This window comes from Amphiura filiformis, chromosome 13, assembly GCF_039555335.1.
Source record: "Amphiura filiformis chromosome 13, Afil_fr2py, whole genome shotgun sequence".
Lineage (NCBI taxonomy): Eukaryota > Metazoa > Echinodermata > Ophiuroidea > Amphilepidida > Amphiuridae > Amphiura > Amphiura filiformis.
In genome coordinates, this window is record NC_092640.1 from 46291489 (window position 1) to 46314822 (window position 23334).

The following is a 23334-nucleotide window of genomic DNA, read 5'->3' on the forward strand; positions in this document are numbered from 1 at the left end:
AGAACCATTGGACTGAATAGAGAAGTATGGGACTGGGAAAATGTCTTCATAGAAAGATACGTATTTGTGTGGTTATATCAAGGGTTTAGAACCATAACTCGCCATGTCCAAGAATTTACTTTTTGAGTAATTAATGTGTGTATGAGTTTTAAATGTGAATCTGTCTGGAAAGTCAGATATTTGAAAAAATATTCATCTTCCATTTAATTTTGAAAAACAAGGTACATGCTCTTTTGGCATCAAAATATCCAAGTATCCAAATACGTGTTAAAATTGTGGGCTTAATTTGTTGTAGCCTAAAGTAGACATGGCCAGTTCTGGTTCTAAGCATATCGAATTCTCGCGTTTCGCAATACAATGCGCCACCAGCGGTTGCTCTTGGCAGTCAAATTGTTGACCCCAGAGTCGACATCGCTGTTCTAGCTGCTATTGAATTTTCACGCGAGTGTAATAATAAATATGTTGAAAACAGCTCCACGAAGGATTCCTTGTAATCAATAGATAGAAAATGGATCTACTATAAATGTTGTTTTAGTCTGCGTGTGCATTCGCATGTAATATCATTATAATGACATTTAAACCCACAATGATGCATGTTCCTGTATTGTGTTCGTATTACGCGGGCTATGGATGTCGACCTTTTCCCATGATGCACTGCGTATTTTGGCCTCGACCCAGCGACCGCTGGGGGTGCATCGTATTGTAAAATGCGAGAATTGAAAGTTGTAAACATGGTAAATGAGGTAAGTTTAAAGGTCATTCATTTATGCTGAAACTAGAAGCATTTCAACTACAATCAAGATTGTATCCTCCAAGAAGTTTACGAGATACTGCACATTTTTCATGTGGTTGAGATTTCAGTAAGTGTTTCTAGATGGTAATTACCTATAGTCTAAGCTAGAAGTGTACAGGTGTCTCGAAAAACGTCCTAGAAAAATACGCGATGTATGTATAGAAGCAGTGCAAACTGCACTTGTCCATGTTTGTTTTTGTAGCCTAGAGGTAACCTATTTCTTGCTCACAGCGTAAAATGTTTCTTAGTGATCACGTGTCCTGACCAAGCAAACAGAAACACAATAATGGATTCAATGTCAGTATGAGACTGAATCTAACTAAGATATTTGATTGCTTGCTCCTTTCTGTTATAAAAGAGCTCGAAATTATATTGCAATATTTCCTATATTTTGATTTTCTTTTATATATCCTCTCCATAAGATTTCACTAATATCTTACACTTATATGTTAATATTTAACATCTTAGCTAACACGAAGGAAATGTTTTATTTTTTAGGGTCTGAAAACAAGCTCTCTGAAACTTGTGATATTAAATGGCTGACTATTTACACGGGAAGCGGGATCCGGCTTTCGTATGAAGTCACCCAGTAAATCCTTAATACTTAACCTTAACCCAGTAAAACATAATATCAATTGTCTTAATTCGAACATAATATCTTAATTCGACGCAATTAATATTACTTATGCATATGAAATTAATACATCACTATGACATCTTCTATAAGGCCACTTGAGGTCACGTCATCGAGATTATAGGCATACCTGTTAAATGTTTCGTTGCTGATGTTTGTATCTTTCCTCTGCTTTCACAGTGTATCTAGACGTAGTCTATTACGGGCCAGGTGCGTTTTACACGTCTTTATTTTGGTTTGGGCAATGTTTGATCGTCCCTCCCTCAGCTATCAGACACCTGTACTTGAAAAGCATGAAAAGGGTCTTGAAGGTTCTCATCAAGAATGTTTTATAGTGGCCGAAAAATACTACTTAAAAACAATCAATTTGCAATGAAGTATGATTTTAGAGACAAAAAAAAAAAATCAATTTTGCAGAACCTGAAAAAATATGGAAAGTAGATCATAATTGTCCGAAATCATGATTGTATCAAATTCGTTAGATCTCTTGAAAAAGACCCATTCAAGTGTTTTCACTGAGGGGGAGTCCTATAGCTGAAGGATCAATGGTGTGTGTGGTGTCTATTCGACATAGGTATGTTTATCATTATTCCCTTTAAAGTGTTTGTTTTATATTAGATAGAGTTTGCCTCCAGTGATACTAATCCCACGAACTAATCCTAGTTGGTGTAGATTATTCATCTGGTATAGATAAAACAAAAAAAATAAAATTCTGGAACTTACATTTTTCGTAAAACGACGCTGTGTTCAATATCATTGGATCATCAGGTGACTTAATTCATGTCAATTGTCTTTTGTCTCTCTATGCATGCGTGCCTGAGTTGAAAAAGTAATCATGGTCATAATCCTCTTTTCCTGTTCAGCGACGCGCGGACTTTCGGATCTCTTCTAGATGGCTTCTCGCACACATCTTTCAGGGTGTCTTTACATGTGTTTCTTTTCTGTACAGGAGATACCATAAACGATATACAGCGTTGATTTGTCCTTTTGGGGCATACTGCAGTTACTGTCCGTTTTCCTATACACAATACACAGTGCTCTTACCATTGACGCGTGACCTCTACAAATAGCGTACGTTAGAAGTATGGGGATTTGCCTAGTTAACGGCCAAAATTCTAGAAAATATAGTTTTGTAACATGTCCTAAATTTTAGCTAATTTAGATGTTTGGAAATATTCGTACTTTGGTGTTTTAGTGTATGTTATAGGTAATAGTACATTGCCTAGTTAACGTCGCTGTGTGAAAAATAACCGACCTATATTAAAAGTACTCTTCTAAAAAATATAGTTTTGTAACATGTCCTAAATTTTTAGCTAATTTAGATGTTTGGAAATATGCGTACTTTGGTGTTTTAGGAAGGATATGTAAACGACAGATAACACCAAAAATATGAAGAAATTATTTCCAAACCGTGTTAAGTCAACAATCATTATGTTGCTCATTTTCAAGAATGCTGGTTAACAAAAAGCAGACCATTGTCGCATTTCGTGAACAAAGGTCCACATTCCATTGTTTCCTTGCGTTTCCTTTATAATCGGTTACCCAACTGAAGCTATAATACCAGCTCATTGCGATACCGCACATATAAAACAGACACATGTGCACAACCAGAGAAGATCTGATTTAATCAGTTGAGCTGTTTTCAATGAGTGTTATCTTGGTTTAATAGCTTTTAATGGGGTTTAAGTCCTGTAAAGTTCGTGGTGAATTCTACTGTAGACATGACTGCATCATGGCTTGTCTTTACATTAACTCATAACATTTCAAGCCCACTATCACGACTATATTTGCGGCGTATAATGTTAGTATAGTCGTGATAGTAGGCTTGAAATATTATTCGTTAATGTAAAATTACTTCTTTAACCCTAGAAAGGCCAAGAACGTGAAGTATGGTAAGCTGGTAATTTGATTGTTAGGGTGCATGGGAATTTTTAGCTGAGGTATGAATTTTGATGTCTTTGTGTTCTTGCCCCCAGCGTGGTGATTGGAACCAAATTAAAGGTATGTTCACACTCTCCTTGATCGCGGTCTGTCACGTGACCAATCGGTCTGAATTAGTCAGGTGATGATATCCAATGGTACCGGACGCTACGCCGTGTAAACGAAACATAGAAGTTCCAGTATTTCATTTAATTTGAACATTAGTAATCGTTCGAGTTACAGAACAGCTAAGCAGCTCTAGTTTTAGTTAGTTTTAGAAAATGTTTACTAACAACTACTTATCTCATCACGATGCAGTGTTCTTAGGTAGTTTTCATTCCTAATACAAACATACATTATCAATGATTATCTATAATATCGCAAACTTAAAGAACATCTCTGTGAAATTTCTGTTATAATGTCGATAGTCCAAAGGGTCGTTAGTCCTGAACCCCACTAACTTAGTTATAATCCATTACCCTTACCCGAACCCTAAACTTCAACATAGCCCTAAGCTCTAACCTATATTGCCCTAATCCTAACTCTAAACATAACCCTAATTCTAACCCGAAACTTGATCCTATTTAAAGCCATACCGGTATTATAACATTTGCTGAGGAGAACGTCCTCAAAAAAATTTTAAATTCTGGTTTTTACACGATTGTAATGTACTTTAGTCAATAAAGATACTCTGCAAACATCAAGACTTTAGGTGCTATAGTTTTGTCAAAATCCGAGATTTTGAATAAAACGATGGAACCGGCGTTTTATTATTACGATGGAAATATTAGTCGAACACGTATGCACAGTACGTACACAGCGTGCGGGATACACATACACACACACCCACCCGTACCGTATTACAACCGCGGGAGTAACATGCATGGGCGCTAGTAGTAAATTGCAATTTTCTATGCTTTACCTCACTTGTTCGGCTCAAAATTAAAAGGGACATATCTGACAGTAAAAGCTAACATTTTATGGAAAATAAATACTAATCTATTTTACAGAAATGTTATAATATGGCTTTAACTCTAATTCTGACGCTTTTCATATCCCTAACAAAACCGTATCCCTACTACTAACCACAACCCCAATGCTTACTCTAATCCTATAAACCTTATCTCTAATCCTAACGTTAAATACCCATAAAACCTAATCCTAACATAAAATACCATAAACCATAATTTTAACCCCTTTCGAACTAATGACCTTTCGGGCTAATGAGCTGTTCACAAATTTCGTGTTTGTTTGTGATTTTTGCAGCTTCTTTGGTTCTTTTTATAGTTCATGGACAATAGTGACGAATGAGGCATATCAATGTGCTCCTGTATGCTCCACAGGAAGAACAATTAAGTTCTATTTGCACAAGCCAATATCAGCCGTTCAATTTTGTCCATAAAAAGAATAATAACCACAGGCAAGCTTACTAGGAAATCATACAACAATACAAATCAAATCTTTGATTGTTTACAGAATCATGCGGGACCAGTATTTTTTACAGTTTATACATTAGTATTCCTGAAGACTGAATAGCCAACATAACTTGTTTTATATGACCCTACGTTTATAATCATGAGGATAAATTCCCGGGGGCACTCCATATCTGAAATGGCAGGGATGTGCCTCGGCCATGTTAAAAGTAGGGGGCATTCAGGTCAAATGTACAATTACAAAAATATGGGGTCATTCAGTACACAACCTGAATAAAAATGGGGTCATTCGGTATGAAACTTTGAAAAAAGGATGGTCATTGGGGTAACAAAAAGTAAAATGGGAGTCATCGAGTACAGGATTGCCAAAAGAGTATCATTAAGTACACATAAATAAGTGCCAAACTGCGTAAAAACAACTTGGCCACCTTGGAAATGTGAAAAATCTCATTATTTCTGGAGGAGAACACAAATACCACCTAAATTTGGGAATTAAAAGGGGGTCATTGGGTATAGCAGGAAATAGAAAAAGGGGGTCATTGAGTACATGGATTTTTTTAAAGGGGGTCATTGGGTAATAGGTAGAACAAAAAAAAAAAAAGGGGGTCATTGGGTACAAGCCGGTTTGAAAAAGGGGGTCATTCCCGAGGCACATGATGCGTATCCACTATGGAAGTGCCCCCCCCCGGGGATAAATTCATCTAAATGTCGAATGATACCTATGTGTTGTACCGCTTTGTGTGAACTTTAATCTGCATAATAGGACAAGTATACGTCTTTTGGACTAAATATGGAAACCGCATGTGCTTCATGAAATTTATATGTTGTGAATAATGCTAATTTTGAATCGCAAATATCGGTTTTAATTGTGATAGACAGGTCAGTTCACTATAAGATGTGAGCATGGTTACCCTCAGTGGACTGTTGAAAATGTTTTTGAAAATTCATTAAAATATTACATGGACATTTCGTCATACCCACCCCACCCCCTTTTTTTTAATGGCAAATACATCGCAACACATGCCTATGGCGCCTATATATGGCCCGATTTCTCGAAGCTTGGCTTGTGGTCAGGCTTCCTAAGCAGCTCTACTATAAGTGGATCTATTTTATTGATTTGTCTTAGGTGGTGTAGAATGTGAAATTGTAAGCACTGGTATTAAGGACTAATCGGGAAGCGTGACCACCAGCCATGCTTCGAGAAACCGGCACATATAGCCTAGTCATGCATTACTCGCAAATTCACAATCAAAATCAAGTGAAAATTTTGGAATAAGCTTTTTCGTGGATATCTAAATATTACCATGAATAGTGAACGTTAGATTAAATCCACAAATTTACTCACATCTTTAGCTTTCGTCATTTTGGGCGATGACTTTCAATAATCAAACAATCATACAGATAACTGTCCAAAATGTTATGGAAAAACAATTGTGTAAAAAAAAAGTTCGTTTATCTTAAAAAAAAATAAAGGTAACTTCGATGCTAAGTATTCATACTTGGCATCGCTTATAGTGATTGCGTGTTACCTGCTGAAGAAACCATACCACATGGTTTGCACCGTATCATTCTTACTCTATTTTGTATATTTGTCTGCTGAGTTGCGCTGAGATAAAACTTTACGGCCGAAAATCATTTCTTAGGCTTTTTGCTATAAATCTAATACTACCGCTTGCATAATGTGCACTTAAAAACAATTATTATATACAAACCATTTTATCTTTATCTTTTCAATCCACACGATGTTCATATAGACACACGACTGCGTATATGCAAATAATTATCAACTATGCACAGAAAGTTTTACATGTATTGAACGGCTCTTTTCAGAGCCACCAAAACTCCAAAAAGAGTTCATTCTACTAAATGTCAATCATAATACATGTACATTAAAACACCCACGTTTTCTCATTTGAAACAGCATTTATAAATTCGGCTCTTTTCTAAAACTACCATAATAATTCATATATCCTGCTTACCCTTCCCCATAATGCAATCTACATCATATTCGTTCCTCTGCTTCTTTGTATTATCAATCTAGTCAAGTACTGGGCGACATTCTCCCAGAAAGACTGCAGAAGAGGAATAATTGTGTTGTGATACTTCAATTCTAACCATGTTTTCCTGTCTGTTTCCTGTCCTGCCTGTCTGTCCTCAACCAAATTGTATCTCGGACATGTTTGTTGTCGCATGCATAGGTGCAAGATGCCATTTTGGCGCAGAAGCTGTCTGTGTCATTTCTTTCTGAAAAAGGTTAATGTATTTGTTGATGAATTACAAGTAGAGAGTGATGTTCACTATGGTACATTTTATACAATGTCTACATGATGTAGTAAAGTAAATTTAACTAAGAATGGTAGTTTAACCCTTTATCGTGATTAAATGACTAACAAATCGAATGCTGTAAATATTTAACACACTCATTAAAAAAAACAGGCTTCTTAGAATGAATCCAACACAGGAGGAATTATTAATTTTGCATGACTAACATTGTTCAAATGTTCAAACCATTGGGCTGTTTTCCTCACCCATTGGGCTGGTTTTTTACCACATTTGGCTGTTATTCTATCCCATTGAGCTGTTGTTCACCACATTTGGCTGCTTTTCCATCCCATTGGGCTGTTTTCCATAGAACCGGTGCTGTGCTGGAAAGCACAATGTTTGACTAAAGGTAACGCTTTTGCTTTGCACTACATTTTGTTTTATGTTTGCATTTGCCTCATGCACTGTAAGGTAGAACCTTCACCAAATTATCTACTGTGAATAATATAAACATGTAAATAATATTTCTCAGATAATCAAAATCGGGACTTCACAGCTTCAGCAGGGAAAGGGGTAATACTACTCATGGTATTCGCACTGTGGCTATGTGCCATAATGCATTTCGTTCGAACATGGCGGAAGAAGATGAACTTACGTATGACATCGCAAGGTGTTGTGACTGCATCCCCCATCCATTCAAGAAACTCTGGATCATGGCAACACCAAGGTCAACGCTACTCCGCAACTTGATGAGAGGACCATGTGTTTAAATGACTCTTTCTTCATCGAAGGTTTGATGGTTGTTGATATTTTCGTGTGTGCATGGTGTGGTATTTTGCCGTTTTCACCTTGCACTCTCGTAATAAGCACAATAGCATTGCGCACCTTGAAAGTTTCCAATTGCAGTTGCATCTTTATTGAGAGTATGTCACAGCATGGCTTGGCTTGAGCATGGCTAACTATAGTTATTAACTGAATCCACGTTAAATAATAATAATGAATTACTTGCCTTTTCATTAGATGACAATTTTGAAGGACATGCTCCTCTAGCTGCATAGTGTGGAGTCAGTGAGCACGTCAATTGATAATAATACCTGTACAAAAATAAGGGTTACTCCAAACAGTGAGTTGTGGAACGTATAATAATCAAAATGACAGCACATTGCTATTTACGAGACCTCTCCCTCAAAGTGTGCATGTTCACTGCACAATTCGAGCCCTCCCCCCTCCGAGGTTTTCTACCTGTCACTGAGATGAATACTTAAACAGCTTGTCACATATAGCTATGAAAAACTGTACATGACTCCGTTGGGTCGATGAGTTAGATACATGACTCAGTGAGTCACATACATGACTTAGTTCAACTGAGTCAGTTGGGTCAACATACATTAACTTGTGCAGTCATATGAGTTCCTGACCTTCCTATGCTGCATTTGGTTGCCAACTATGACTATTGGCAGTGTCTTAGTTTGCTCAGGGCACGTGTATTTTAAATCGCCCACCACATTTCATATAGTACAATAAAGCCATTGAATAGTGTTGGGTTCGTTCAAGCATATCGATAGACTAGTCCCTCGCCTTTGTTGATAAATAATGATGTCAAGTGGTCTACACCAGGCACAAAAAGAAACTCGTCAGTTAGAGTCATCCTTGCTGTTCAATAACCTGATAATTTTGGATTATTCTGAAATATACATTTTGTTAATTGGTCTTTGGTTTCTCATTTGACACCCTGATTGTGAAAATCGAACAAGAATTGACTAAGATATGCTCCTCCAAACCTGCAAACCCCAAAATCAAAAGTTAACGATTCAATAATGTGCCTCCTACATTGTGTGCTTTATTGATTGGCCCGTTGTGCTTGTGTGCAATACAACGATGCGTTCCCATTGAAAATCGTTGAAATTGCAACTTTTGATTTTGGGGTTTGAGGGTTTGGAGGCGCATATCTTGGTCAATTCTTGCTCGATTTTTACGAACAGGGTGTCAAATGAGAAAGCAAAGTTTTATCATATATAAAAGGATGTGGACAATTATCATTGATTTTTATACGAATTTGTACCCGAAATTGCCATTTTGCCATTGAGTATCAAATGACATTCAGATACAACGTGGATGAGGTTTAAGAACTTGGGTTTCCTTTAAATCACTGTAATCCTGCAAGAACATGATTGCAATGCAATAAGTTGATTATTCCCAGCATGTATCAACTTAAATTAGCATAAGTATAAGCAACTATTTATTTTAAGAATACTTTTTAAATAAAATTGCAAGCATGTTTAGGCATATGGTGCACACATCTATCCTGCATTTTATGGCATGATGACTTGTTTTCAACCTTTCCTCACTTCTACATTTATTTGCTGTGTGTTTTCACGATTTGGATTTGTAACAAAATTTGTATTCCAGCAACCAATAGATCTGGACATTGTCCTTGAAGTTGACGACTTATGTACCTTTAACATGTCGGAATAAGATTGTTTTACAGATGGTATTAAGAAACCGTAAAGGAAATACGACATTTTTATTTGATTGCTGTTCAGTTCTACACTGAAGGTGGTGGTTAAAATACCCAAACTCTAAATACAAAATTATTATACCTTCCAGTTCGTGAATTTCAGGCTTTAATTAACTCACCTTAATTAACTTGTGTTAAATTACGCTTTAATGGCAGACTTCGGAGCGTAAAATGTGCGCATTGACAATATTCAATTATTTCTGTATCGAGAACTATTATCGTGTCTGACGCCACAGATCTGTGCTCACACGAGGGTGTTTCTTGTGAGTGAAACAAACAAAATCAACGACAATATCCAGGAGAAAATACTATTTCAAATGTGTATCAAACAATCTCATAAGACTTATGCCTTCATCTTATCAGATGGGTAAATACCGTAAAACCCCGTCTACAAGCATATATAGTGTGTTTTATAAAAGCTTAATTAATTCGAAGCAAGCGTTAATATACCAATATAATAGATCGGTCTTAAAATCATACTTGTTTGTATGTGCTTGGATCCGTAATTTATTTGCTCAAACTCCATAATGACGACTGGATTAATGTAGCTTTCATCAGAAGCACACTATATGCTTGTAGACGGGGTTTTACGGTATTCTGGGAGCCTGTAGAAGAAGATAAGCTTTCATTTTCTACAAATTTAATGATTTGATTATCCATAACTCTGTTGCTACAATGGTTGTCGTATTCAATTTACGTGTGTGTGTCTTTCAGATGTAGTGCCTACTCTTATTTTCATTTGCCCTTAAAATAGATATATTCTATGACTTATATCACACATTCTTAAATATCTCATATTTACTCAGTCTTGTATTTTGCTTGTGTGTGTAATGAGGTTCTCATGTCTCATTATCTTGTGTAAACTTGTGTAAGCTCGAAATATGTTTTCAGGGTTTTGATTCTTTCAAAATAAGAAAACATTTTAAATTGCAAATGATTTTCTTTTCCTCCTATAGCGCATGAAAACTCAATATGTGGTTCCAGTTCTGCAGAGGAACATAACACGAATTTCTCATATTTTCCCGAAAGCCTTTGAGAATTAACTCTCTCCGCGTGGGTGTCGAATGCAGACGACAAGTTTTAAAAAAATAATCAAAATTCACACATTTTTTCATGACCATATTTGGAATAAGCATCAAAAATGCATCAAAATGAGTACAAACAAGCCCGGTATTGGTTCAGTGGTTTTTATGTCCATAAATATTGGAACTCCATTAGTTGCAAGTCTTCAAGTGCTATGGAAGTTTCCGGTTTCAGCCCTGCAGAGCTTGTGGCCTTGATATTTTTGTTGATACTGGGCCCCTGCCCGTCAGGGCTTAAAAACATCAAATCCGCAAGCCCACCAGGGCTGAGGCCGGAAACTCCCATAGTGCGGACTTGCAAGTAATGTAGTTCCAATATATAATGGCCCCGCAGGGTATGTTAAAACCTTGCGTAAATTTAACGTAACGTTGACCAACCGAAGGCGTCAATATAGTTGTCCTAAACCAGTAACCAGTCCAGCTGCTTCTTGATACCTAACACTTTACCCACTATTTATATTGAGAGAGTTTTCACTGGTTACTGGGCATTAGCGGTGTCTGTTGGGTGAATTGGGTACTCATTCTGCTGTTACAAATAATTTTATATTGTAAAATAAAACCACTGACAGTACTCACACATCATTTTTTGCTTCACCAACTTTATATAACACCATAAAATAAGTTAATCTTGTAAAAAGAAAAGAAAACGATTTATACATGCATGAAGGCTTAACGCAACGCTGTTTGTAATTCCATAATGACACAGGGATGCAAATTTGGCAAGAATCAGAGAATCGATTCTAACAACGATTCTTCTAACCTTAGTTGAAAGAATCAGTTCTCCTAAATTCATGCCTATCTCACGCGAAATAAGTTAACTTGTTTCTTGCCAGATTATTTTGGGGGAATCAATTGGGATTCACCCGAAGCTCGGCATTTTCACCCCTGATGACACATCACATAAGCTTATGTGTGGACAAATGTAATTTTGACCTTTTGACATTTTGATGTTCGAACAATCTAAAAACGTTCTTTCAAAATATGTAACGTCAATTTCAGACTTTCCAACTTTGAGATATTAACCGTTGAAATTGAGTCAAGTTGTTTTTGGATCACCCTAGCTATATGTGACCATGATGACTGCATGTTGCATAGTGCTGGATCATATTTCCCCATTTATGGATTTTGACATGTCGACGGGTTGCTTGCATTAAACCGGCTCGTGTACTTTTCTTTTCTTGGCTTTGGTTGTTTTCTTTTCTTCGTGGTCATGTTTTAGTTTAATATGGGTCACTGTAAAACCGACCTTTATCTGAATCCCTTCATGTTTTTGCACACTATGACTCTAATGGTTTTGGAATATCGATGTGACTTGAAAAAAGTAATGGAATTGTCAAAGTCACAATTGAATATTATATAGGTTTAGTGTTACAAGTACAGGCCACATCATACTAAACAATCGCTAGTAGCGTAGCGTTGTTGTTTTTTTACCGTACTTCCGTTCCTTCTTGGAAAGGCGCTTGCCGATATAGACGAATCCAACGAGCCAAGTTGTGATGGTCAGAATTCATTCGACCATTACTGGGTCCCCGGCGCACCAAACTGGTTTTGTGACTGCCCAATTGGGTGAATTAAAGCAGCTTGTTGTATCATATTGTGTTGTAAACTTTCATCATTCTTTTGTCTACGTGTAACACGGGTGATGGAATGCAGTTTCAAATTCCAGCGAAGGCCGCATCATTCCACATTTCAGGTGGGATAGACCCAGCGGGGACCCAGCTATGGCTGCCATTGAGGTGTAGGAATGCGTGAAATTGGATTCATTTATATGATCGATATTCGCTAGCATGGCGTAGCATCAAATCGAATGTCGCTGGCCACGACTGGACGCTGGTAGCGACTGTGTAAACGCTACCAGCGTTTGGTCACTGGCGATTTTTGAATCGCACGCTGCGACTACTAGTATGGTATGGCCTAGGCTTTGATATGTTTGAAATCTTAACCGGTATTATGATCTGTGAATTGCATCCATTTAACGTATATTTCACCGCACAACTTAGGTCCGTTCATACTACGCCGCAGTTGTTTTGCGGTGCGGTGCGGTGCGGTGCCGCACTGCATTGTACTGCAAGATACTGCATTGCGGTATTGGAAATGCGACGAGTTACGTTGAGTTCGGGGTTGAGTTGCGGCAAAAAATAATCGATATATCGGAACCGCACCGCAAAGCAATTGCGGCGTAGTATGAACGGACTTAAGTTGCGGTGCGTTGCGTGCCCGATATATCGATTACTTTTTACCGGAACTCAACGCAACTCGTCGCATTTCCTATTAGAATGTATTTAACTTTATTGCGATACCGTAATGCAGTACGGTATTTTGCAGTACGATGCAGTGCGGCATCTCACCGCACCGCACTGCAAAGCAATTGCGGCGTAATATGAATGGAATCTGTGCATTGTAAGTTTTAAAAAATGTACTTTTCTGTTTTGTTACAAAAACGAAAATATAGGCTCTATAATATTGTTTTGAATTTAAATTGCGGTTTGTATCTCTATACCTGTATTTTCTACTATTACTTCCCTGTGTGTTTCCCATAGTCATCTATCATTATTACACGATATGAATCGATAATGACTGACGAGCATTATTACGATGAACGATAACATGTAAAATGTAGACAAGTGTAATCAGACAACATGTTAAAATGATGGAAAATAAAGATGTATTTAATTCGGTACCATCCGGGCCGTGTGTTGTAGTATATTAAAGCTCATAGACAATGTTTGTGTTGATTCCAGAACACAACATGGAGCATGCGATAATGTTTTGACTCTAATACTGGTTGCAGATCAATAGTCCGAAGTCCGAAAACCCAATAATATAAATCTTAAGCTTCACCCTAACACTAACATATAACCTAAGCCCTAATCATAAAACTAACCATAACCATAGAACCTGGCTCTAATCATAATTCTGACCCTAATCCCTGCCTAACCCCAATCCTAACACTATAATCCTATTGAAATTGAAGTTACCCCTAAGCTTAAAATGACCTAACCCCTATAAGTTTAACCCTTTTCGAAACAAATAACCCTTCGGTCTAATGAGTTGTTCTCCTAATACTGAACAAAAGAGGGCAATGCATATCCCTGTCAATGTCACCCAAATAAAATGCAGCCGAGATACAGATTCTATAACCCGAGGCTCATATGAAGTAATGATTGATGACTTCCGTAATTCCCGTTTTATTTGTTATGTTTGTATGTAAAACATCTATTATCAATATTATTTATGACAAACCCCAAACACGCGCAATTTTTGTAAAAATGCAAAATCTGTTTCGAAAGTTGCACTTCTGTGTACAACAAAACAATAGCAAAATTATGTTCCTATTCGAAAATAATTAATAGCCTATATTATATTTAGTTTCATTTAAAAGATTGGGGAAGAAGTCTGTCTAGTAGGTGTGTGCGGTGCCCTAAATTAGTGTTTATTCCTCTAACTGCATTACATTTTATTATTTTACAGATTATATAATTCCGCCCTCTCGTGGCGGGAAGCGTCCAGAAAGATGGCGACCCGGCAAAATCGTGGTGCTTTGCATTGTGGGAATCTTGTGGATTAGCCTCATTGTGTGGTTCTTCAAACAATGGGGGATCATTAGAATGTTTCTACCGTATGCAGCGAGGATCAGTTACAACCAGGAGACTTTTAGAAAACGAAGGAAAACGTTAAGTCGTCGATTTGAAGATATGCGATTGAGACGATCAAAGAAAGCGCCACCAGTTGTTATATTAGAGACAGACGTGGATGGTGGAACAAGAGCTGTGATGGATACGACGGTTTAATGATTAACGCCATCGGTTTGGTACACGAACAAAAAGCACGTGCATATTTAATTTTATTTTGAAAAACAATTAACTTGAACTACTATATATAGAGAGCAGGAATCAGATTGCCCTCGTTATAATTATGTAATGCTTCGCTGAGATGTCCCTTTCAATTATCGATTCCGGCGCCCTCTATGATCGATTGTAGAGATCGTTACTTTTTAAGATGCTAACAGGAAAAAAGTGATTCGTCTCTATGCAAAATCAATCAGGATAAATTAGTTCGGTTTGAAGTTTGATGTTATCTCACTTGTTTGTCTAGTTTTGAGCCAAAAACGTGCTTCAATTCTTAAATTAAACATTTTAACATTTGCGCCATTGGATTGAGTACAAAAATAAACCGATTTTGAGTACAATTTCCCGGAATGAGTTTACAACACACTTCAAGGCGAATTGACTTTATTATGGGGACGCCGACAGGTTTGTTATAACAAACAAACAAACAAACAAACAAACAAATCCAGCAAATGTCATAGCGAGCAAACGACGGAACGAACAAGCAAACAAATAAACAAACAAAACCAAACAGGAAACGCACACACCCACTCACATACACACACATTCTGTGAGACAAAAAAATAACAAATATGGGCCTTTGGATGAATGACAAATTTGTGGACCTAAATTGGGGAGGCATTGGGTGAGAACATGACTTTGATTTAAATGGCGTCTTTGCGTTATAGCTATAACAGTCCTGCAGAACGCCTCGAATATTAAATAGTTCTAAATGGTTGTATTAAAAAAGAAATAGACCTATATGACATGTGAAAGTTACTCGAATAAGAAAATAAGGGTTGCAGTTAATGTGTTCGAAAAAAATATGGAGATAGAAAAAAGGGATCATAATAGCCCTATACATACATGTCATCTCCCCAATGTTGACCACTGGCACTACACAAGCACCCCATAACCAGTAGCGTACCCAGGATCATGGGGAAAAGCCAAAATTTCGTTCTCATTTGTCAATTTGTTGTCTCATTTTTCGTCATCAAGGACACTTTTCTCTTTGCCGTCTACATTTTAAACCTGACAATTTGTTGGGGGAGCACTATGCCTCTCCGGGCGCCTCGCCTGCCCCTGGCTACGCCGCAGCCCCGACACACACACCCCTGTAGAGTACACCTCAGAAAAACGAGGAGACGGAAAAAGCAGTGTGTGAAGTGTGGCAAAACTGTACACACCGTCAGGAATGTTAAAGTGTGTGATAAAACTTTAGCATAAATCAGTGGCGGCACCAGGAACTTTTTTCGGGGGGAACATTGGGGAAAAAAGTGAATATCAGGGGGAGCAAAATCGACACATTTTGCCCAAATTTGCTGCAAAAAGTAGAAATTACGTAATTGTGGGTGTTTTGCCTAAAATGTGGGTGGGGGAAAACTGGGAGGGGGCAAGAAAAATATTGGGGGGGGATCCCTCCCCTGTAGCGCCGCCACTGGCATAAATACAATTATTATGAACTCCTCGAATTACACGCAAAAATGCCACAAAAGGACGTGCTGACCATGGTCTGATCCCGAATTTTATGTGTAAGCACATACTTCCTGCGTTCGCATGTGATGCAAACCAGGGATCATTCGAAATATGTATCCTAGGTCTAGACAATAGGCGGATTAGCGGCCATTTTGTCTTCGACATGATTTTATTCACGTGTCCTTATACTTTAGTACACAAATATATAAGTTAACAGGTTTACAATATTAAAATTATATTTTGAATATGCAATATATTCTGTAGTAAATCGATCAAATGACGGTGATTGTTCAGGTATTATATGCTTGATAAAATTAAACTGTCTGACCAGCTAGTATTCGCCTCCGCCGTCAGTGTGATTCCAGACACTCCACGTACCGTGTTGCGAAGGTGGAGGAGACTAAAGCTGTATTGACGAACACGCATGCGTTAAAGAATATGTAGCCTAGGTCGAACAATAGCGTGACGTAGTTTCCGGCATTGTTCCTATGCACTTTCACCCTCCTGTGCAAACACCCCGGCCCGTGACGTAAATCCCTATACACACAGGGGTTATACCAAAACAGTGCAAAAATAAAAGCGAATTGTTTTTATTTCAACTTTCAAGAAACACAAGACTCGTTCATTGCTTGGAATAGGCCCATATATTGATAATATATATATTAATTTTCACATATTGTGAATTATAAAGAAAATCCACGAATTTTCAAGGAGATTACAGGCATAAAACCGTGTTATTCGTAACTGAAAATATAATTACCAATAACATTGAACAATGATCCTGTTAATTAAAGTCATAATGTATACGATTTTTATCAATTTTGTTATTCTTTACTCAAAATACTGAAATAACTGTCAGGAAAGGTTTCTGTCCGAATATGTGATGCGATCAAGCAAAATCAGTCGGAACTCGGAAATATTAAATTTTCAGTTTCTTATAGGATAGTAAAAAGCATTTACCAAGCTACATTTTGCAGAAAATGCCATTGAAATTGAACAACCAGCTCCAAAGATATGGGCAGTTAAAGATTTTCCAAAACAATAGGAAACAAAAGGAAATATTTCCTTTGTTTGGCTATATCTCAAAATCAATATTTCCGAGTTCCGACTGATTTTGCTTGATCGCATCACATATAGGTTCAACACCACTAATTATCTATTACACGGATTTCAATGGGAAAATGTCTAATTTCGGGCGTAATTTTCTCATTCAGAACTCTCACAGTTAAACGCCACCAATATCGGGTGAAACTAGATGATTTAGATGCCAAATAATCCAAAACTCAACATAGGTTGACCTGAGACCGTTCTTGTTTTGCATTGAACCGTAAACACCTTAAAATGGAAGTGCGCCCTCGAAGCTGAAAGTTACAATATGGTAGGGCGAATATTTACTAAAAACCGATGCCCTGCGGATGAATTTTATTAATTACAACAACAATGTCATATAATGAGGGAAAATATGCCATTTCCAAGCATCAAACCCCAAAATGTACTTTTTGGCTCTATAACTTGGTCAATTTCAGTGATTTTAAAGCAGTCTTTTCAGATGCCGCGCAAACAAACAGTTCCTCGTCGTATTTCCGTGCATCGCCCAGGCCTATTAGTGGTGTATAACCAAAAGGGTACATAAAAAGAAACCCTACTGGATATTTTGGTCGTTTAACATGGAGTTCTATGGGATACTCAATGTGTAATTACGACATTATGTCAAAATTGCTCGGTTGACCTGACAAACACAACGAATTTGACTGGTTCCATTTAGATGTAAGTTGGGACATTGTGTAAACATTACAATAAAAAATCAAGTTTGAATAATTTAGAAACAAAATCGTATTATAAGATTATTATGACTTTAATCAATGTCACTATAATGGCCCTATAACTCCATAATGATACGAATACTTCTTTTTGTTCAGAGATACGAAATGCATATAAATTATTATCATAAAAGTGTATAATACCAAATTTAAATTCAGTACTTCGTTTTGGTTCAGTGACCATAAGTTTTGTCTATCATTAAAAGTGCCAAATTTTTACGTGAGTTCACCTGTGTTGGTAGATTTATAATATTATTTTAGAGGTACAAGTGTCATTGGTCCAAAAACAAGATACTCTTCTCAGATGGTGATATGGTCGATTGGTCAAAGTGCTGCGGAGCAACAGTCGTGTGATTGCCTTACGTGAGTATTCTTTTCCTCCTCCAAACGGTCGGGAATCCTGCAATTATGCTCAGTTACTTCTTACTCCATACGTTGCTTAGCATGTACCAGCATTTAAGACCAATATCCACAAATTAAGATGTTCCTGGAATTGAGTCTCAAGATTAAGGGAAAAAACAACAAGAAAGCCACATTTTGAACGTTGTAAAAAAGGGAAAAAAAGGAAAAATATGTTTTTGTAATTTTTTTCCCAAATTACCAAATCTTGCGCTTTCTAATATACTCAAGATTCCCTGACCAGTGCAGTGGCGGCGGAAGCATTAAAATTGTGGTCAGGGGACGAGAATATTTAGTTCCGGTTTAATTGGATCTTTTATTGGAATATGTTCAATGTCAGACTATGTGTGTTTGGCCATTTGACAGGCTAGGGCGCGCGAAGCGCACAAAGTTGTGCAATTTTACCCTATTTGGCCCGGGGTTTCTTCTTGTTTAAAGGTATACGGGGATGTGCCACGCTTTTGCGGTACCTTGTCATATCGATGGAGGGGTTTTCAGTGGAGACCAATACGCCCTGCTAAAAAGGAAAATACACAGGGCAATTATTGCTTTATTTTGTTTACTATTGTGATTTTTAGGAGGAGACGTCCACCCCTTGCAAAATTTTAGGGAGTGTGATGTTCCCCCTTCCCCCCGCTTCTGCCGCCTATGTCCATGACTCTTATAATGTATACATTTATTGTATGCATTTCTGAGAGTATCAGGGTGTCAGAGCTGTTCGTAAAAAAGAAAGGCGCCATCCCTGCAGATCCCCGCTTCTGATACATGTTCAACGCCCTCTAAGAAACCCAAATAAGGTTTGACAAAATCGGGCTTTCTTTGGTATCAAGGGCTATACCAAAATAATTAAAATAATAACAAGATATTTAGGGGGGTGTTGTTCCCCCTCCCCGCTTTCGCCAACTAATATTGAGTATTTGTACCAATATGGATCTCTCGAGCAATAATGATAATAATTTCATTCTTTCCGGAACGAGATTCCACGCTCTTGAAATGGCGATACACCCGGACGAAACACTTCCACAAGAAAACATTTGAAGTGTAAAATTAATAATATCGTTAAGCTTTCATATAAGTAAGATTTAAAGGTCCATTTAGTGATCCTAGCGAAAGTGTATAAAATTTAAGTTGGTGTATACTTAAAAATGAAGAATAAGTCATTAAAATTGTCATTAGTTATTTGGAAAATGGAGACAATTTGACATAAATGTTAATTTTCCGTCCGGCTTTTAATGTCATAAACCCTATAATTCCGTCTACAAGCATATGTACGTATGAAATTCTACTACAATTTTTGATATTAATTACAATACTGTTATTTTTGCATACAATATTTGTTGCTGAAAAGCAGACAGCCATTTGAAATAACCGGTTAAAAAGGCGGCAAACTGTTCGGTTTGGACTAGCAATAATGTCACATGACATTTGACTTATGTATATGTTTGAATGGTGCCATGCAAGCATAAAACATGACAAATTAAACTGTCAAATTTTGCATTTTAAAACACTGAATATTTTAATATTAACATACTCTTTCACTTGTTGTATTTGTAAATCTTATGTTCAAGATGTCAACAATTAATTCGTAAGATGAATCTCTGTAATAAATTATTGTTTTAAAAGATGTAAGAAATATTGAACTATATAATTTTATTATATTTAAACACAGATGTGAATTTTGCTATTGTTTTCATAATAAAAAAAACTGATAACAATAGTTCTTTTCGTTCGTTATTATCCTCCAATCTGCTTCCTGTTGTTTGTGCTTAACCCTAGAACCCTAGAAGGGGGTTCGTGACATGGTGTTGGTACAACCCCAAGATTTTTTATCAGTCATAAAAAAACGCACGCATTTACACCCAAACGACCTAATCTAATCGTAGATACATCCTTTGCGCTCATTTTTAGTGTGATTTACATTTCGCTCTTGTGAAATTATTCCAAGAGCTAGTGGCTTTTTACTTGTTAGTTAGGTGAAAGTTGTCCTTTCCTTTTATAGTTCGGTAAAAGCTGCATTTTTGAACAATTTTTAGCCGAAAATCAATTTTGTCTATACTTTTTCATGGCTGCCCTCACATTATGAAATCATAGCGACATTATGTGGAGACCCATAGCTATACATTAGTACCAAATTTAACGGTATATGACGTTTATAATTGAAAATTGGGGGTTGCAACCCCCCCCCCCCCCTTCGTAGTCTGTGTTACAAAATATGGCTCAGTAGTTCTAGGGTTAAGGGATATTTGCGTGCAAAGAAGTGCATTCCTTATCTATCTATGTCCTATAGCTTGGAAGCCGGTGCACCGGTGGGGCGACATACTGATGGCTCTTGAAACACAAGATCTCCAAAGCTCTCTGTCTTCAGCTGTTCTGATGAGCTGATGAAAGTCTAGGCCAGTCTTTTATATCATTTAACCATGCCTTTACATGTCTTCATCTCTCTATGGCAATTAGAAAATACCGTTGTGACATGATGCTTACATCAACGTCAAGGGCGTAGTCTTAGCTCTCAGATGCCATTTGTTCTGTTCAATTTGCTTGTTTTGATCTCGAGATATGCTTAGTTAACAACGATAGGGTAAAATCACAATTGTGCCACTTTTACTAGGGAAGATCAGTTGGACTGTACATGTAAATCAATAATAGCATCAAGTTTATCAAGAGTTCCTTCGTGAAATCAAAAGAATACATCATTATACAACAATACAAATTGTTTTTACTGTTTTGACTGTTTTATCATGATACAGGTATTATATTATTCTCTTTTCCCACATAAAACAGATTGAAAGAGAAATATATATTTCACATTCTGCTGTAAAATTAAATACATGTGCATATCAATGATTTTATCATGGTAAATACTGTTTTCATTGTCACTCAAGACATGTTAAAAAACAAACAAATATTGCTAACTTATAGGTTAATGAACGCGTATTACTTGTTGGGAGAGAAATTAGACAAAATAATGCACGCACGCTAATGATGATGCGTCTTATGCACGAGCCCCGAAGGAGGGAGTGCTTTAGACGCATCAACATCAGCTATCATTGATTTACTTGTGCAGCCTTCTTCCTCTTCCCTAGTAAAAGTGGCACAATTGTGATTTTACCCTTTCGTTGTTAACTAAACATATCTCGAGATTAAAAAAGCCAATTGAACAGAACAAACGGCATTTCAGAGCTAAGACTGCGCCCTTGATGTTGATGTAACCATCATGTCACAACGGTATTTTGTAATTGCCATAGAGGGCGCTTTTCATTTGCACAACGTTTTTTGAGACAGGCTGTATAGCTTAACATCAGTTCCCTTATCTGCTTGTTTGAAGTGTGAGAAGTGTAATGTACCTGGAGTAGGCTGCGCATGTAGTTCATCTCAATTTGTTTTTCCATTTATGCATTTAGCGTCCAGGTATCGCACCCATATAGGAAAGCTGATGTGAACAATGCACGAAGTAACCCCATCCTGGTTTTCATGGAAATGTTCTTGTCCCTCCATACATGTATGGGCTTCAGCTTTGCAAGTGATGATGTGGAGATAGCAATCCTGACATTTATTTCTTGTACTGATCTTGCATCCTCTGTGGTGGCAGCTCCAAGGTATTTGAATTGAGTCACAGTTTCTTGTTTCTCGCCATCAATTGATACATCCAATTCCTCGTTGGATCCCATTATCATGACTCTACTCTTCTCTATACTGATCTGCATGCCAAGACGTTTTGCACACTTCTCTTGTCTTGTTGCCAGTGTGCTCAGTTATTCTGCCTGACCTGCAACCAGATATATGTTGTCCATGATGCAGTCATGGTCCATGGCAAAGGCGATTCGACCTTTGTGGCATTAAACCCAGTTAACAGGAAATTAATCCAGTAAATCGATTCAGTAAAGCAAATAAGCTCATGCATTCGATCACTAACGGCAACCAGCTTCGGTCGATTACCCCAGCTGCAGCGTGTGTAAACTCTAATTTGCATAGAGGCTGTACGTGAAATTATTGATTGGCTCCAAACAAAGGATTTGAACCGGTGCACGTAATCATGGCGCAGTGCAGTCCATTCAATCAAATGTTGTCATCAACCTATTTGATCGCAGTGCATTGTTATGTGTGTGAGACGAACTGTCGCGGTTGATTGCAATCAAACAAACGATGTCTTATGTATTACTTTGTTCCGTGATGAAAATCGTGATGTTTTATTTAATCGCTCTCGAAAAATGTATTTCTTTTGTAGGCCTATTACTTTGTTTTGTGATGAAAATCGTGATGTTTTATTTCATCACGCTTTAAAACAAACGAATTCTCATGTATTACTTTGTTTCGTGATGACAATTTTAATGTTTTATTTCATCACTCACGAAAAATTGATTTCTTATGTATTACTTTGTTTCGGGATGAAAATCGTGATGTTTTATTTCATCATCACGCTCTAAAACAAACGATTTCTTATATTTGTTTTGTGATGAAAATCGTGATGTTTTATTTCATCACGCTCTAAACAATAATTATAGTTACATGCATTTCAAGAAAAAAATCTTATTAAAACGGTAGGCCCTATGTTGTTTAGAAAAAATGTAGAAAGTGATGATGATGATGATGTCGATGATGATGATGATGATGATGATGATGATGATGATGATGATGATGATGATGATGATGTCTCCAAAAGTGTCCCGGTTTGTTTTTCTTGCCCTAAATCGTGCGTATCTATTAATAAGGCACTTCAATAATCAATAATCAGTCCCGTGACGGCCTCCACTAACTAGCTACTAACTTGGGTTTATGGGCGCTGATATTTCATGTTCACTGTCATTCATCATTCATTCATTCATATTTATTCAGTACTCACATAAAAAATATTACAGCACATATGATAAAAAAATATACATTATAAATACGTATACAAGATGTGGTCAATTGCATGAAATACCAGATATAGCAACGAAATATATGGATTATGGAGTAAACACCAGACGAGTACCAAGGATAGCCCAAAAAGCCTCAATAAAATTGAGGCTTATTTCCATTGGGGTCCTTAAAGAAAAAAGAAATGGGGAAACAAGCAGATCAGGCAACAGAACCAAATAAATAAATAAATAAATAACTCCCGAACCCAAAATATTGCACAAAATAAATAAATAACACCCAAATCCCATATTGCACATAAAATTACGACCAA

At 37.1% G+C, this 23334-nt stretch overlaps 2 protein-coding genes across 5 annotated transcripts in view; one reads left to right on the forward strand and one right to left on the reverse strand.

Annotated features, from left to right (window-relative positions):
- LOC140168425 (fibronectin type III domain-containing protein 5b-like) overlaps nucleotides 1-14934 on the forward strand; it is a 117790-nt gene extending 102856 nt beyond the window's left edge. The window contains exons 3-5 of one of the 4 annotated variants that reach the window (XM_072191817.1): nucleotides 1608-1637; nucleotides 7575-7833; nucleotides 14114-14227. In XM_072191817.1, the coding sequence (XP_072047918.1) occupies nucleotides 1608-1637; nucleotides 7575-7792 (248 nt within the window). In that variant the 3' untranslated portion in view covers nucleotides 7793-7833; nucleotides 14114-14227. Of the gene's footprint in view, nucleotides 1-1607; nucleotides 1638-7574; nucleotides 7834-14113 lie in introns of all 4 variants that reach the window. The other 3 variants (XM_072191818.1, XM_072191815.1, XM_072191816.1) reach the window with 3 other exon arrangements.
- Nucleotides 14935-21553: 6619 nt separating this feature from the next.
- On the reverse strand, nucleotides 21554-21868 carry LOC140167717 (uncharacterized). The gene has a single exon (XM_072191013.1). It carries the CDS (start codon nucleotides 21866-21868, stop codon nucleotides 21554-21556), a length of 315 nt encoding a protein of 104 aa, XP_072047114.1.
- Between the last annotated feature and the right edge of the window lie 1466 nt (nucleotides 21869-23334).